Below are 16,549 nucleotides of genomic sequence, written 5' to 3' on the forward strand. Positions count from 1 at the left end.
ACACCCTCATTCTGAATACATCTCTCTGCCTCGAATCTCTCATAGTTTGCTATACATAGTTAAATATCCTCTTCATGAGCCTGAGCTTGTGCACTTAAATACACACAGGGACAGAAAGATCATTCTTATGCCTTCCTACTTTGTATCTGTCCTTATATTCATTCTTTCCCTCCTTTCCTTGTGGTACGTAAGGTTGTACCAAAGGCCTCACCCACACCAGGCAAGCCATAGCCCAAAAGGCCTCTTGTATTGTTATTTAGGCTGGTTCTCTTCAGTGTCCATGTCCTCTGTCACAAAGCTAGAGGCAAAAGCTCGTGCACATATTTGAATGTGAAGAACTCACTGACACGGTTGAAGAACCTGCAGACCAGAAGACAGCAAGCCAAGCGGAGGAGTCAGAGAAAAATCCCATGCTAAATGACCCATGTAAAAGAGGATGGGGGGAGGCGGAGAGATGGCTCAGAGGTTAAGAGCACTGGCTGTTCTTCCAAAGGTCCTGAGTTCAATTCCCAGCAACCACATGGTGGCTCACAACCATCTATAATGAGATCTTGTGCCCTCTTCTGCCCTGCAGGCACACATGCAGGCAGAATACTGTATAAATAATAAAGAAATCTTTAAAAAAAAAAGTTTCTCTAAAAGAGGATAAGGTTTTCAATTCTTACAATTGTGGGCTATGTAAAAAGTTGAATCATACAGGTATTTCTCAACTAGAAATAATAAAAACAGAAGATTCATTTAAAAATTAAAAAATATAAGTTAGATAACGTTTAGGTCATTAAGAAAAAAAAGATTTACAATAGTATTCTTGCTTTTTAAGAAAATAAGAAGGTAAAAAGAAAATTTCAATAGTGAGTGAGGTTTCACAGGCCTGTAATCCCACCACTCCAGAGGCTGAGACAAGAGCACAGCAAACTTATGTCCAGGCTGGGCACTTCAGCAAGACCCAGTCTCAAAAACCACTGGGTAAAGGGACTAAGGGTGTAACTTTGTAGCCCTGTAGTAGAGTGCTTCCCTAGAGTGTGAAGTCTAGGGTTCCACACACAAGAAAATAAAACAAACAACAAAACAAAATCCTAGAGCAAGCATACAAATAATAAATGACAAAGTATAGGCCACACAAATGCCTGTAATAATATAATATTATAATTTATAACACCAGCACTTGGAAAGCTGAGGCAAGATGGCTACATAGAGACCTTCTCAATAGATAGATAAATAAATAAATAAATAAATAAATAAATATGACAAAGTGAACACTATTAGAAGACTCGCAATAAAAATGTTAAAACATAGCCAAAACAAGTATTTCTGCCTCGAATTTCTCCAGAACCCCCCACCCCCAGTTCACTATAGTGAAATATGTTATGACAGTAACTGGTAAGCAATGTGCAGCTCAGACTCCACCCCTCTGCTCTGCCTCCAATGTCCCCCGAGCTGGCTTACCTCGATTTCTTCCTCTTTTCCTGGAAACCCTCCAGGGCTCTTTCCCTTGCTCCAGTAAGGAGATCACGTCTGGTTTAGAAATGAGGCACCCTGCTTAGAAGAAAAGAAACACAAGGCAATAAGGAATTCAACCTTTCCCCCCCAGTTTGCTAAAGTTAAATATGTTATAACAATAACCGGTGAAGTCCTCCAGGAAGGTGAAGACAGCGTAGGAAAATTCACATTTCGCAGATTAGAGAGGATGGGGAAGGAACGCTTGTGAGGCCGTGGGCAGCTACTCCCATGCTTCATTTTCTTTAGCTCTAAAGTAGCAGCAGGGAGAGTGTCTAGAAAGGGGCCGAGAGGTGGCTCAGTGGTTAAGAGCACATCTGCACTTGCAGAAGACCTGAGTTCAGCTCCCAACGCCCACAACTCACATCAGCGGGCACCTCCTGCCCCAGGGGACTCGGCCACGCTCTTCCAGCCTCCTCAGGCACTGCATTCACACACACACACACACACACACTAAAACACACAGGCACATACTGAAAAATTAAATAAATCATTACAAATTTGTCTATCACAGCTGGGATCACATCTGTAATCCCAGCGCTTGTGTGGCTGAGGCAGGAAGATGCTTAAGTTGAGTCTGAGGTGGGTCTGGGACACATACAGATATGCTGTCTCAATAGCACTTTTGTTTAATTACTGTAATTATATTAATGTTTGTATGCCTAGCACTACCTAACTGAATCGCAGCGCTCAGGAGGCAGAGGCAAGCGAGTCTCTGTGAGTTTGAGGCCAGCCTGGGCTACAGAGTTAGTTCCAGGACAGCCAGGGCTACATAGAGAGACCCTGGGCTGGGAGCTGCTTACAGGGCTTTCTTCCCTGGCTACTGAGAGCTGTGGCAGGGCGCAGCCTCAGCCTCAAACTTCGGTGCCCTGCCCCCTGCTGTGGTGGCCCACTGCACCCCACCCCCAAGAGCTATGTCTAGCCCATGAGCAGCCCGCCATTAGGCTAGCTGCCAGTGTATCCTAGGGCAGTCTGCCCCTCCTTCCTGCCCTGGGGCTATGGAGACAGGGAGACAGGAGGCAAGACAGTTCCTCCTGTCAGCAACTCAGCGGGAGCTGTCCATGGTGACTGTTTCTGCCGCAGCCTACTGCTATGTGAACCCACACCTCTCCTGCCTCAGAAAGCCTACTGATGCCAAGGGAGCTGTCCATGATGACAACCTTTCCCACTTCAGTCTACTGCCTCCACCGTGGACTCCCTAAATATTGGACACTTTGTACACTGTACAATCCCTCAAGGCAGAAAAGTGGTCAGACCTCTGCCAGAAGGAAACTCCAGCAGGCCAGCTCCTCCCTCAGAACCCTGGAACTGTCATCTCCAGCAGTATGTCATCCCAGATTATGGTAATTGGAGGTGAAAAGCCTAGACAAAAACCCAACCCACCAATCCCTGAGCAGGAAAGCCCACCAATCCCAGAGCTCCCCAAGCTCAGGACTTGAAATCCGACCAATCCACACTCCCAAAATCCCTGCCCTCGAAAGCTCCCACTTAAGGAATCCTATATAAAGGCTGTGTCTGCCAGTCCCTGCTGCCTTCTCCTGAAGCAGGGGCAGCCACTCCTGGATTCGTCCCTCTAATTCGTCCCTTCTACTACCTGCTGTGACTCACTCCTCAAAAGAAAAGAAGAAGAAATGAAGCAGTAGCAGAGCTCAGGCTCCTAGGCACCTCAGCTTATCAGAGGTTGGGGCAACTCTCCCCTGGGAGCTGCAATGTCTCTGCTGAGGAGGCCTTCTCTCAGAGCTGTGAGGTTCCTGGCTCTCCTGTCTCAGCATACCCTTGGGTCACTGTCCACCCAGAGCTGTGAGGTTCCTGGCTCTCCTGTCTCAGCATACCCTTGGGTCACTGTCCACCCAGAGCTGTGAGGTTCCTGGCTCTCCTGTCTCAGCACACCCTTGGGTCACTGTCCACCCAGAGCTGTGAGGTTCCTGGCTCTCCTGTTTCATCATACCCTTGGGTCACTATACACCCAGAGCTATGAGGTTCCTGGCTCTCCTGTCTCAGCATACCCTTGGGTCACTGACCCACCCAGAGCTGGGATACCTTCCCAGACCTCAGAGTTGCCAGTTTTCTGGACACCCTTGCATCTGAGGACCAGAAGGCAGGCCACAAACAACAGTGGTGGCACACACCTTTAATCCCAGCAGCGGGAGGCAGAGGGAGGTGGGATCTCTGAATTTGAGGCCAGCCTGTTCTACAGAGTAAGCTCCAGGACAGCCAAGGCAATTAAAAAAAAAAAAAAAAAAACCTGTCTCAAAAAACAAAACAAAAGGTGAAATCTGCTTTGTTTGATTTTGCTAAGGCTATTACTCACCTACATTTAAAATCTAGCTCCTAAAGTAGCTCATAGCTGCAATCTCATCACTCAGGAGGCTGAGGCAGGGAGAAGGCTGTGAGTTACCGATCAACCTGGCCTACAAATATGACTGTCTCAAAAAAGTAAATAAAAATCTAAAAAGGTGAAATAAAATTTCCATCACTACAAATGGCCCAAAGGCCCAAGAGCACGGGGAAAGTGTTGAAACCATCTCCTTAAAAATAGAAAGACAGGTGAGATGCCACAGGGTCACGGCACTTGCTGCCGTCCTGAGTTCCTTCCAGAACGCACACAGTGGGAGAAGAGCACCGAGTTTCAAACGTTCTCTGACCGCTAATGTTTGCTACAACACATGCGTGCCTCCCCCAACACACACGGTAGATGATGGGTGGATGGATGATAGATAGACAGATGCACAGAGACATACATACATACATACACACACATAGAGATACATAGACAGCTGCAAAAGGAAATCTCATAGCTTCTTGAAAGCTGTTCTGGAAGCTTCCCCAGGCAGGATGTTGCTGAGAATACAATCAAAGTTGCTACAGACATGTGCGCTTACCTAAGGAGACCACATTCCGGTAGTTCTCTATCATCACATATTTGTACAAATTCCTCTGCTCTAAGTCCAGGTACTCCCACTCTTCCTGAGAGAAGGCTATGGACACGTCACTGAACATCACTGACACCTGCATGACAAACTGTAGGTTACCACTAAAGCAGAAAGAAGAATGTAAAGCCCTCCGCCCCCACCCCACCCCAAAATTACAGGCACTACGAGAAGCAGGCCATCTGACTGTTTGAGACAAATTCTCCCAGTGAACTCTCTCACGCTGCAGCCCAGATTGGCTTCACAGGGCTCCACCTGCCTCTGCCTCTCAAGTGTTGGTATTAAAAGCACGCACCGCCACGGCTCAGCAGTGGGCAGTACAGCAAGCAAACCAGCCTGCGCTGCAAGGTTATGCAACAGGAAAATGGGGTCTTGAAGCAAGATACTTATGTGTTCTAGAAGGTCCCCTCCCCTCACTTCCACCCTCTCTCCTACATTTTGCAGACAGGAATAACAGCTATGAACCATCACTTTCAGCTGCTCCATACTGTGACTTACTTCATTATTCCAAACATGTCTAAAAAAGGAAAAACTGATGGAGCTGAGCATGCCTCAGATTCCACTGGCACCATGAAAGTGTGCTGGCTGTTTCTGTCAATTTGACACATATTTGGGAAAAGAGAATCTCAATCAAGAAACTGCCTCTATCACACTGGACTGTGGGCATGTCTGCAGACATTTTCTTGACTGATGTGCGTGTGCCCAGCCCACTGAGGGTGGTGGACCCTGGTCAGGTGGTCAGGGATTGTTGTAGAAGAAAGGTTAGCTGAGCAAGCCAGGAGGAGCAAGCCAGTAAGCAGCACTCCTCCATGGTCTCTGCTTCCGGTCCTGCCTCCAGGTGCCTGCGTGGAGTTCCCACCCTGACTTCCCTCCCTGTGTGGCTTTTGTCATGGCGTTTAGCACAGCAACAGACAGCTCCTAGGACAGATGTGGTGAGCATACTACAGGCAGGGAGTCAAGAGTGAGAGACCAGGGGAGGGACAGCAGTACCACAGCGACCAGGGTAGGAGGACCATGAATGTACGGCAGCCTAGGCGGCACACCAATTCCCTGGGTGTGCATTTATCGTGCATACACATGGAAGCGGGAAGACAGCTTTTTGAAGTTTTGTGAACTTTCCACCTTTATGAGGGAGGAAGGTCCTGGGCTCTGCCAGGAAGCGTCATGATAAAGAAATGCTCACATGGGGCTGTAAAGATGGCTCATCCACTAAGAGGAACCAGGACACCAGGCACTCATGTGGCACACAGACACACACAAGCATATGTACGTATGTCATAGTATGTGTATTATGTATGTATATACATGTATGCATGTATGTGTGTTTACATACACATGCAGGAAAAACTCATACACATAAGCAAAAATTATAAAGAGAAATGTTTGTAGGACCTTAACCTGACAGTGTTTCCAGACAAAGACTATGAGCAGTTAACTCACACGGGCCATCATTTAGACCTCCAACAACTGCTCAGTCTTCCTTGGAGTTTATTTCTCGGGAGAAGCAGAGTCCACTGCAGCCAGAGCTGGGGAGAAAAACAAGCCCATGAGATTTGGCCTCAGAAGCCCCCAGGATCTCTTTGCCCACAGCCACACCATCTTACCCAGTCTCCTTCAAAGTTTCGAAAGCACACGTGGACTCACAGAAAGAAATTCCTAAGTACGAAGCCTGGCAGCCATGCCCACTGGGAAACTGTTGCTCAGCCTGCCCACAGCCAAGCCAACTTCCACACTGCAGGTACTTCGGGCATGCACTACTGTCCCTAACTCTTGATGAATGCTTTATGTGTCATATTGTATCTTCAGGATTGCTAGTCAGTATATTGTATTTATGCAATAGATCAGAAACCCCACAATAAAGGGGTTCACTTATAGAAACTGAAAGTTGGGAAGTAGCATAGCTACAGATGGAACCTTTATCTTCCCCACAAAAGCCAGCTCTCATTCATTCCTAGCCCTAGCTTGTGAAACCCAGAATTTCCTGCTCCAGTGACAGAGTGTAGGTATTCATGACTCACTGGAAAACAGAAATGATAGCAAATTCGGGATATAAAATCTTATTTTAAGAGTATCAGTGTGCCAGGCAGTGGTGGCACACGTCTGTAATCCCAGCACTCTGCAGGCAGAGGCAGGTGGATCTCTGTGAGCTTGAGGCCAGCCTGGCGTATAGAGTGAGTTTCAGGACAGCCAGGGCTACACAGAGAAACCCTGTCTCAAAAAAAAACAAAACAAAAAAACAACCAAACAACCAAACAAACAACAACAACAACAAAGACTATCAATGCTCACGTAATCAAGAATATGAGAAGAGACATTCTAACCAGCATGCTGAGGATCAAATTTTAAAGTATAGACAAGTGGCATTTAATCCACGTAAACCCTTTGACTCAGAAATTCTATTCTGGAGACTAAAGAAAACAATCACTTCCACGGTCATCAAAGATGTACATCAAAGTGTGCCGACAAGGCTGGGAGGGCGGCTCAGCTGGTGAAGACACTCGCTGCCAAGACTGATGGTCTGAGCTTGATCCGTAGAGCTCACACCACAGAAGAATTTTCCACACACATTCTGTGGTATGCACACATTCTTGCACACATAAACAAATAAACAAGCAAGCAAGGGGGGTACATTGAAAGACATTGTCCATAACAGAAATTTGTGCACACACATACACACAAACAAATACATGAATGAATAAGTAAATAAGCAAATAAATACGCAAGCAAGCAAGTGGGGTACATTAAAGACATTGCCCATAACAGAAAAAAAGCTGCAACAAAAAACCCCAAATATCCTTCAGTAGGAAAGAGACTAAATAATTAACCATCTCTAGGATAAAAAAAAAAACAAAACTGTCATTTAAAAATGATACATATCATTAAGTGGAAAGATAAAGTTTTTTGTTTGCTTCATATTGAGAAGTAACAAATCCAGATAACAAAACAGTTGCACTATAATTCTGTACTTACATTTATTTATTTATTTGTGTGTATGTATGTGACGTGTGGGGATGAGTACATGGATACCATGGCATGTATGTGGGAGTCAGGGGAGAACCTGCATTCCATTATGTGGATCCTGGGCTCAAACTCAAGTCCTCAGGCTTGACAGGGCTCCCCTACCCACGAAGCCATTCACCTGGCCATCATTCTTTACAAAAACAAAGCAAGGTAATGAGGGCTGGAGAAACGGCTCAGCGGTTAAGAGTGTACTTTACAGCCAGGGCAGTGGTGGCACAGGCCTTTAATCCCAGCACTTGGGAGACAGAGGCAGGCGGATCTCTGATTTCGAGGCCAGCCTGGTCTAAAAACCAAGTCTGGAACATCCAAGGCTACACAGAGAAACCCTGTCTCGAGGGAAAAAAAAATTAAAGGACCCAAATTCACGTCCCAGCACTTGCCTCAAGGGATCATAACCACCCTTAATTCCAGCTGCAGGAGGATGCTATCCCAGAGGTGTCTGGGCACCAGCTCTCAGACAGGCACACACGTGTACACCACAATTAAGTAGCTCTTCATACACACCACTCCCCCGGAGGGAGGAATCCCCCCAAATCACCACACTGCACGTATGAAGTATCAGCAAGTGCCCTGAGAGCCCCACAACATATAATCCACAGTTATAAAAAGAAAGCGCAGCCTCCTTTGAGGGACCTCGTTGATGTTTTAAGCACTGGAGAGCACCGACAAACGGACACACGCGTGCAGACACGGGGTGGTGTGCGGAGCCAGGCCCTGTTTCCGAGAGCCACACATTGAAAAACAACAGACGTTCTGATCTAGGAAAATAAACAGCGCTTCACACATCAAGGAGGTAACAGTGGATCCCTGAGACCTTAACTCTTAAAACAGGCAACAGCGGCTTATTCCTTCCCTCCTTATTAGCGCTTAACGACAGGGCTGGGCTGGAAGGGAATTCCAACATCCAAACGTTTCCTGGAGCCTTGTCCAGCCCAAAGCGCAGGACACCAGCCGTCCCGCCACCACCGCGCATCACCCTGCACGTTTGGAGAGGGCACACTAGTCCTTCCGTGGTGTCTAAGAGAGGCCAGGGCGGCGGACGGCCAGGGTTGGGAACCTCCTGGCTGGACCCCTGCCCGTACGGGACGGTGTGCGAGCCTGCGGGGTGCGTGGGGGCGACCCCGGAGGGCCAGGCGAGGTGGGGAGGTCGTTCGTTCTCCCCCCGGGACCGAGAGCTCTTTGTTTGCCGGGGGTCTTTTGTGTGGCGCGCGGGGCCCACCCTGGGCCCGGACCCGCTCTCCTCGCTGCCACTCGGCCTCCGCCCGCTCGCACAGACGCCGCCGCGCGCGGCTCGCGGCCTCCCTCGGCGGCGGGGGCGCCCGGCCACGCCCAGCAGGCGCGGCTCGCCCGCGGCGCCCGACCGGGGCGCGGCCTCCCCGTCCCGCCTTACCCGCTCCCTGCAGCGCCTCCCCTGCGTCCGGGGGCTGCGACCCGGGCGCGGAGCGGGCGCCGCGGAGCTGACAGCGGCCGCAGGGCCGCCGGGCCGGTCCTCACACCCCGCAGGACCCGGAGCGCGCGAGGGCTGCCGGGAGCGCCCGCCGCACGCGCCCAGCGCGCACGCGCCGCGCTCCCCCGCAGCCTGGTTTCAGACGCGGGCGGCGGGGACCTCAGCGTCGCTTGGGTGTCTGAGGAAAAACTGGTTTTCCTCTGGAAAAGTGTGTATTTTATATGACCGTAGGTTTGTGGCGGAGAGGACCGCGAACGGACGTGCCTCAACGGGATGTTAGCGAACATTCCTGCCAGGTAGCTCGTTTCTGCCCCAGATGCTAGGGTTTTCTTGTTTGTTTTTGGATATTTGTTTACGTGTAGTTGTTTTGCCGAGTCTATGTCCGTGCACCACCTTCGTACCTGGTGCCCGAGGAGCCACCGTGTGGGTGCTGACTAGAAGCCTGGGGTCCCCTGCAAGAGCGCTAGGTTTTGGCGGGGAGAAAAAGACCAGAGAGGCGGTAGGGCTGGGGCAGACAGCCAAGGATCCAGGAATCGGACAGGTGCCTTTATTTCCTGACCGGAGGCTTTTTTTTCTTTGTAAAGGAGAAACGTTGAGACAGCATGAGAGCATTCTGATAGCGCGAATTCTAATTTGACATCGCCGATTTCTCCCGCCTTTTATCTTCATGTTTCCTACCTAGTCACACAAGCATACTACAACTACTAGTTTTCAAACTGGCTGGGAACAGTGGAACACCCTAGTTACAGGACTGGGGGACAGGAGAATCTCTATGGAGTTTGAGGCCAGTCTGGCCTATGTATGGTGAGTTCCAGGCCAGCCAGAGCTATGTTTAATAATTAATAAGCTTAAAATAAAAAAAATAGAAAGCTTCTTAGTTATTAAGCTTCTAGACAGCTAATATGTTTCTGTATTTTTAAATTGTCAAAAAAATAAAATATTAAAAAAGTTGTGCTGGCATATTCCTGTAATGTCAACACTTCGGAGGTCTAGGGATTACTGTGTTTGAGACCAGCCTGAGCTACATAGTGAATTCCAAGCCAGCAGGGATACACAAGACCTGGTCTCCAGTACATGAAGTTAATGTGATTAAATTTTTGATTCATCATCTTTAATTGTATCCCCTGTTACTACAGTCTGTATAAAGTTAAGCCTTTCAGTAAGTAGGGATAACTGTCTAGGAAGCAGTGACTGACACACAGCCTGTTATTCATTATCTGGAAGGCACAAACCTAAATACCATGAATCTTAACTCAGTCCTAATGAAATCCTGAGGTAGGTGGTATCATCATTCCCGGTTGACAGTACCCAGTAAAAGCAGAGCTGTAAAAGACAAAGGGTCCTAGCTGAGCATCAGCCTGCACTCTGGTCTGCGCCTGGGGGTCTGCGCGAAAGCACGGGGTTTGAGGCCAGACTGGAGTGCACAGAGACCCTGTCTCAACCAACTAACCACTAAAATAGCTCAAGATGGGTGTGATGACGCATGCCTGTAGTTCCGGTACTCTGGAGGCAAAGGCGGGAAGATGAGTTGAGCCCAACAGTGTGGAAGCAGCCAGGCGACGTCTTGGGGCCCATGAGATTGAAAGTACCTGCTGTCAAGGCGAGTTATCCTTTGGCCTCCACACATGTAATGTGCTGTGCTGCAGCCCACACACACGCATGTGAAGTAAAGGACTTAAAAAAGACTCCTTGCCTTCCAGTGAAGTAAACAACTGACCATGACGGCTTTTTAGGGGAATAGTCGCAAGGTTCTGCTGTCTTATTTATATTCAAATCTCCCATAAGGAAAACACATCTGTCTTATTTCTTTGGTTAAATAATGATGAGCATTTAGGGAGAGGGCTCAGAGGGGCTTGCTGTTCGTTCCCTGGGAACCACACGGTGAAAGGAGAGAACCAATTTCCCATGACCTCCACACCAGGAGAGGTCCGGGCATGGTGGCACACACTTTAACCCAGCACTCACACTGGGAGGCAGAGGCAGGTGGCTCACTCTGTGTGGGGCCAGCCTGGTCTACACAGTGAGTTCTAGGATAGCTGGGGTTAATGTAGAAAGACCCCACCCTATAAATAAATAAATAAATGAGTAAACAAATAAGTGAGTAAATAAATGATAGACAGATGGATGACAGACAGCTAGGCTCAGGGGATGGCTGAGAACAACGGTTGTTCTTACAGAAAACTCAAGTTCTGTTCTCAGCACCCATATGGTTGCTCATAACCATCCATGACTCCAGTTCCAGCAGATTCAATGCCGTCTTATAAATTCCTGGGCCACAAGCCCGTGGTAAACACACACACCTGAAGACACTCACACAAAATGAAAACAAAAACACAATACAAAGATCCACCGAGGGAGGCTGTCCACCGGGGGCATGAATTTTAGCATGTATCGTGACAGAATATCTGAAAGAAACAACATAGCCCACCACGAGGCACTAAAAGTGCTTTATCTGCAGCAGAATGAAACACAGTCAACGTAAGAGTCCTGTGACTGATCGCTTTTTCTGTTTTTTCAAGAGAGGGTTTCTCTGTGTAGTTCTGGAACTTGCTGGGTAGACCAGGCTTGGTCTCTGCCTCCCGTGTGCCAGAGTGAAGAGCCACTAATCTTGTTTGTCAGCTTGAGATTTAGACTCACACGACGTGTCTCTGCGAGTCTGGGGGTGGGAGAATGGGGCATTTCCACACAGGTTTAACTGGAGGAGGAACACACACCTTGATTTAAACTGGAGAGAAGGCTCAATGGTTAAGAACACTTGAGATTACAGAGGACCCAGGTTGTTCCATACATCACTTCCGGATGTGAGCACATGTGGCACATACATACATGGACTTAGACACATCAAAAAAAAAAATATTCAAGCAAGCGGAGTGCTAGCATTCATCTTTTTCTTTGCAGACTGCACACTTGATGTGATCGCACTCCTGTTGCCGTTCCTGTCCTGCCAAACTGTGCCCTCAAACTGTGGACATCATTAAAGTCCACAGCTGGAGAGAGGGACGGGAATCTCAACGACACGGGAGGAAAAGCTTGGCAAGGAAAGAGGCTCTGCTCCAGAGACCAGTTCCACTTTTAGTGCCCACAGAGGCAGATTTCAGAGTCCACTGATCAGGACCTAACAGCACATAAAGACATGTGCTTTCCATCTTTAATCCTAGCACTCGGGAGGCAGAGGTAGGCAGATCTCTGTGAGTTCGAGGCCAGCCTGGTCTACAGAGCAAGTTCCAGGACAGCCAGGGCTATATAGAGAAAACCTGTCTTGAAAAACCAAACCCAACAACAGAAACCAAAACCGAAACCAGTGCTTTCCAAAAGCCATCATATCAAAGTAAGTAAACCTCCCTCAGGACTGGAGAGAGGCTCGGCAGTTACGAACACTGGCTACTCTTACGCAGGGCCTGGGTTCTCTTACAAGGTGAATTAGAACCATTTGGAAACTCTTCCAGGGGCTCGCTCCAGTGTTTTCTTCAGTCCTCTTGGGCACCACGCACCCGGGTGGTGCATACAAGTTGCATGTGTGCAGGCAGAACATCAGGCACACAGAACAAAACTTTAAAAGTAAACCGCCCTGCCTTGGTGCCAGCTGACGCCTTCCCAGAAGCCATCTCCGTCAAGGTGTCAGGAACAGCAGCTGGGCTGGGCTCAGCTGGGCTCCAACCCCATGTTCCTACACTCCTGTCTTCTGTCATCTCAGTGATTCTTCTCATAAGCCACCATACAACCTCACCAATGAGAAAAGTCCTTTTAACTCTTTTCTTTTGGTGTTTCAAGACAGGGTTTCTCTGTGGCCTTGGCTGTTCTAGGACTCACTGGCCAGTGAGACCAGACTGGCCTTAAACTCACTGTGTCCCAGTGTTAGGACTAAACCTTTCACCACCAGCCAGCTAAATTCTCGAACTCTTACCCTTGTTACAAATGACACTTTGAGTCATGTTAAAAAGGAGATGCTTTCCTAGCCACCTCTACAGATGTAACTTGAGAGCTACCGAGATCCCGTACACACTCCTGAAGAACCCCGCTGTGACTCTCCCTGGAGACACCCACACCTCTATCTCCGTGCGTTACCCTGCCTCTCCCGGAGCGCTTGCTTCGGATCTTTCCTGCATCCAACTCTGCTCACATTTGGTTCCCTCTGAAGTTCATTTGTTGTTGATGTGTGAATCTCAGTTTGGCATAGGTGGAGGTCTCTGAAAAGACTTGCCCTGGCAGCCTTTGGTGGAGAGCTGTGTCCCTAACGCCAGTGACAAACCTTCAAGCTGCTTTCGTAAGGCCTTCTGTCAAGGCAACCTGTAACTCATTCAGCTGCTACTCACCATGCTGAAAGTTGTTCATGAAATGTTTATAAAAATGTGCTTCAAAAAGACCCAAAGAACAAACCACCTTAAAAATCAAGAATGGGCCAGGCGGTGGTGGCACCGCCTTTAACCCCTGTACTCAGGAGGCAGAGGCAGGGAGATCTGATTTTGAGGCCAGCCTGGTCTACACAAAGAAACCATGTCTTGAAAAACCAAAAGGAAAAAAAAAATTAATGTAACAATTATTAAACAAAACAAAAAAAAATCTAAGAAAATGATGAAAACCATTACACTAAATTTCTACATGAATTCTGATATTTAAGATCAAGGCATTATTTTCTTTTCAATTATTTGCGAGACCGAATAATCTAAGTGAAAAGAAATACAAACTGCTACTGAAAGGCTTCCAGCATATGCTATATTCACAGGATTTTTCTCCAGTGTGAATTTTCTTCAGATGAACAACTGTGGTCAACGAGTAAACTGTTTCTACCTGCTTCGGTCGAGTCTGTAAAGACAGTCTCCGACAGTTCTGCGTCTTCCCAGAAACCCTGCATGTGCTGCTTCTCACCAGCATAAGTTCTGATGCTGAAGCAGCCGTGGGTCATAGTTAGCGCTCTCCCTGCAGTCCTCGTACACGTAGGCTCTCTTACCCGCGTGGATTCTGTGATGACTGATGAGCTGCGAGCTCTGCGAGTAGGCTTTCCCACAAACCTTACACTCATAGGGTTTCTCTCCGGTGTGGATTCTCTGATGCCTGGTGAGGTCAGAACCGGAACGGAAGGCCTTCTCACACTCCTTACACTCATAGGGTTTCTCTCCAGTGTGGATTCTCTGATGTTTAATAAGTTGTGAGCTCTGACTAAAGGCATTGCCACACTCCTTACACTCATACGGTTTCTCTCCAGTGTGGATTCTCTGATGCTGGGTAAAATTTGAACCACTGCTAAAAGCCTTCCCACACTCTTTACATTCATAAGGCTTCTCGCCTGTGTGAATTCTCTGATGGCGAGTAAAATTTGAACCACTACTGAAGGCTTTCCCACAGTCCTTACACTCGTAGGGCTTCTCCCCTGTGTGAATTCTGTGATGTCGTGTCAAGTCTGAGCCACAAATAAACGTCTTTCCACATTCCTTACATTCGAAGGGTTTCTTTCCAGTGTGAATCTTGTGATGGTGAGTGAGTCCCGAGGGGTGTCTAAACATCCTGCCGCAGTCCTTGCACTCATATGGCTTCTCAATGGTGCGGATGATTTGATGGGTGGTGAACGGTGAGCTGTGTTTGTAGAGCTTCCTGTTCTCTTTACTTGCACAGTAGTTCTCCTTCCTGAAGGATGGATACCGACTGAGCGCAGCCGTGTCTTCACAGCTGACGATCAGTTGACTGACTTGTGTCTCCTGAGCCCCACGCAGCCTCTCACACTGCTTGGTCCATTCCTGAACACAGCTGAGATCAGCGCTCCGAAGGTCCTGTCTTGTGAGTTTTTTCATGATCTCCCACTGTGCTGACTCTATCTCATAAAGTTCCTTCTTCAAAAATAATTTCTGGGACTCACATCTTGATTCCAGGACTAAAAAAAGAAAATATGGACATGATCACTCACATTTTTACTGTTTGGGAGATGTGAAAACCCAGTTGGATATGACATAAACATGGGTGATCTAAGCAGTTTTGAAAACTAGATGCAGGTCAGCTGGATGCAGTGGGTACAGCTATAACCTGAGTACCCAGGAAGTGATGGCAGGAAGATCGGGAGTTCAAAGTTATCCCTAAGTTGAAGCCAGTCTGGGCTTTAGGAGACTCAGTATTAATAACAAAAAAAGCAGGGCTGATTGATGGCTGAACAGTCAAGAGCACTGCTGCTTTTCCAGAAGACCCAGGTTCAATTCCAGCACCCACATGGCGGCTGTTTATAACACCAGTCCCGAGGGATCTGGCTCTCACACAGATACAGATAAAGGCAAATCACCAATGCGCGCGCACACACACACACACAAGTAATTTATAAAAAGAAAAAAAATTTAAAAATCTCAAGCTAGAAATATGGCTCACTGGTCAGGAATACTCTCTGTTCTTGCAGAGGACCCAGGTTCTGTTCCCAGCACCTCCATCATAGTCACAACTGCCTGTAGCCACAGTTCTAGGCCCTTTCCAGACCCCCTGGCCACCTGACATGCATGTGGTACATACTTGCATGCAGGTAAAACCTCATAGATGAAAATTTTTTAAAGATTAAAACTAAGTAAATCAATCAAAACCAGGTATGGTGACGCACACCTTTGATCCCAGCACTGGGAGAGGGGGAGTGCAGAGGCAGGCGGATCACTAAGTTTAAAGCTAGCCTGGTCTCAGAGGAAGTTTTGGACAGCCAGGGCTACTCGGAGAAGCCCCGTCTCAAGAAATAAACTAAAAAAAAAAAAAAAAAAAAAAAAAAAATCAATCAATAAAGGTATCAAAAAGCAGGCCGAGCAGTTGAGAGCACTTGTTGCTCTTCCAGAGGACTCAGGTTCAATTCCCAGCACACACATGGTGGCTCACAACTGTGTGTAACTCCAGTGCCAGGGATCCAGTGCCCTCTTCTGACCTCTGCAGGTAGCAGGCATGCAGACGGTGCACATACATATATGGAGGCAAAATAATCATACAAATAAATACTTTTAAATAGAGGAGAAAGCCCAGGTGCGGTGGCTCACACTTGTAATCTCAGGACTCCTGAGGCTGAGGAAAAAGATGCTGTGAGTTCAAGCCAGCCTGAGCTACACTGTGAGTTCTAGGCAGGCCTGGGTCACAATACAAACTCTGCCTCAAGCAAACAGAACAGGAGGACAAGAAAGCGAGAGGCAACAGGATGATTACACAGAGATGCCTGGTGAGCTTCCTGACAAGCAGAAGATGCTCAGCCCCATCGGGAAGGAAACCCTTCCCTACGGAGTAACTCTACTGCTGAGGGTCCGATGCCCACTTCTGGACCCCACGGGCACTGCATCCACACGAAACAGACATGCAGGCCAAACACCCACACACAGTCTGGGCCCAAGAAGGACAGTTTCTACCGCAGCCTCTGGGCCAGTGCTCACCAGGGCAGGGCAGGCATGAATCTGGCACAGCCGCATTACACTTTGTTTCTCTAACTTGTGCAGCCCCTCGCTGAGAACTGCACACATTAGAGAAACAGTGAACAGCAGTTAAAAGAACGGATGAATCAAGGAGGGTATGGAACTTCCAAATAAAAAACCAAGCAAAACCCCGAGTTTAGAGAGCAAGTCCAGCTGGGCTGTGGTGGCACAGGCCTTTAATCCCAGCACTCAGGATGCAGAGGCAGGTGGATCTCTCTGAGTTCGAGGCCAGCCTGCTCTAC

The 16,549-nt window shown here is 48.1% G+C and overlaps 1 protein-coding gene and 1 non-coding gene across 2 annotated transcripts in view; both read right to left on the minus strand.

The window, feature by feature from the left end:
* The window catches only part of LOC110550722 (zinc finger protein 82), a 29,718-nt gene that overhangs the window by 3,453 nt on the left and 9,716 nt on the right, over nt 1-16,549 (minus strand). The window contains exons 4-7 of the mRNA XM_060366322.1: nt 13,761-14,761; nt 8,839-9,027; nt 4,380-4,506; nt 1,447-1,539 (exon numbers count right to left, since the gene is read on the minus strand). Coding sequence (XP_060222305.1) covers nt 1,447-1,539; nt 4,380-4,506; nt 8,839-9,027; nt 13,761-14,761 — 1,410 coding nt within the window. The remainder of the gene's footprint in view (nt 1-1,446; nt 1,540-4,379; nt 4,507-8,838; nt 9,028-13,760; nt 14,762-16,549) is intronic.
* LOC132647547 (small nucleolar RNA SNORA5) lies at nt 16,213-16,303 on the minus strand. Its single transcript, XR_009585909.1, has one exon. It is a non-coding gene; the product is annotated as a small nucleolar RNA SNORA5 (small nucleolar RNA).

The sequence above is a fragment of the Meriones unguiculatus genome, chromosome 14 (genome assembly GCF_030254825.1).
Source record: "Meriones unguiculatus strain TT.TT164.6M chromosome 14, Bangor_MerUng_6.1, whole genome shotgun sequence".
NCBI lineage: Eukaryota > Metazoa > Chordata > Mammalia > Rodentia > Muridae > Meriones > Meriones unguiculatus.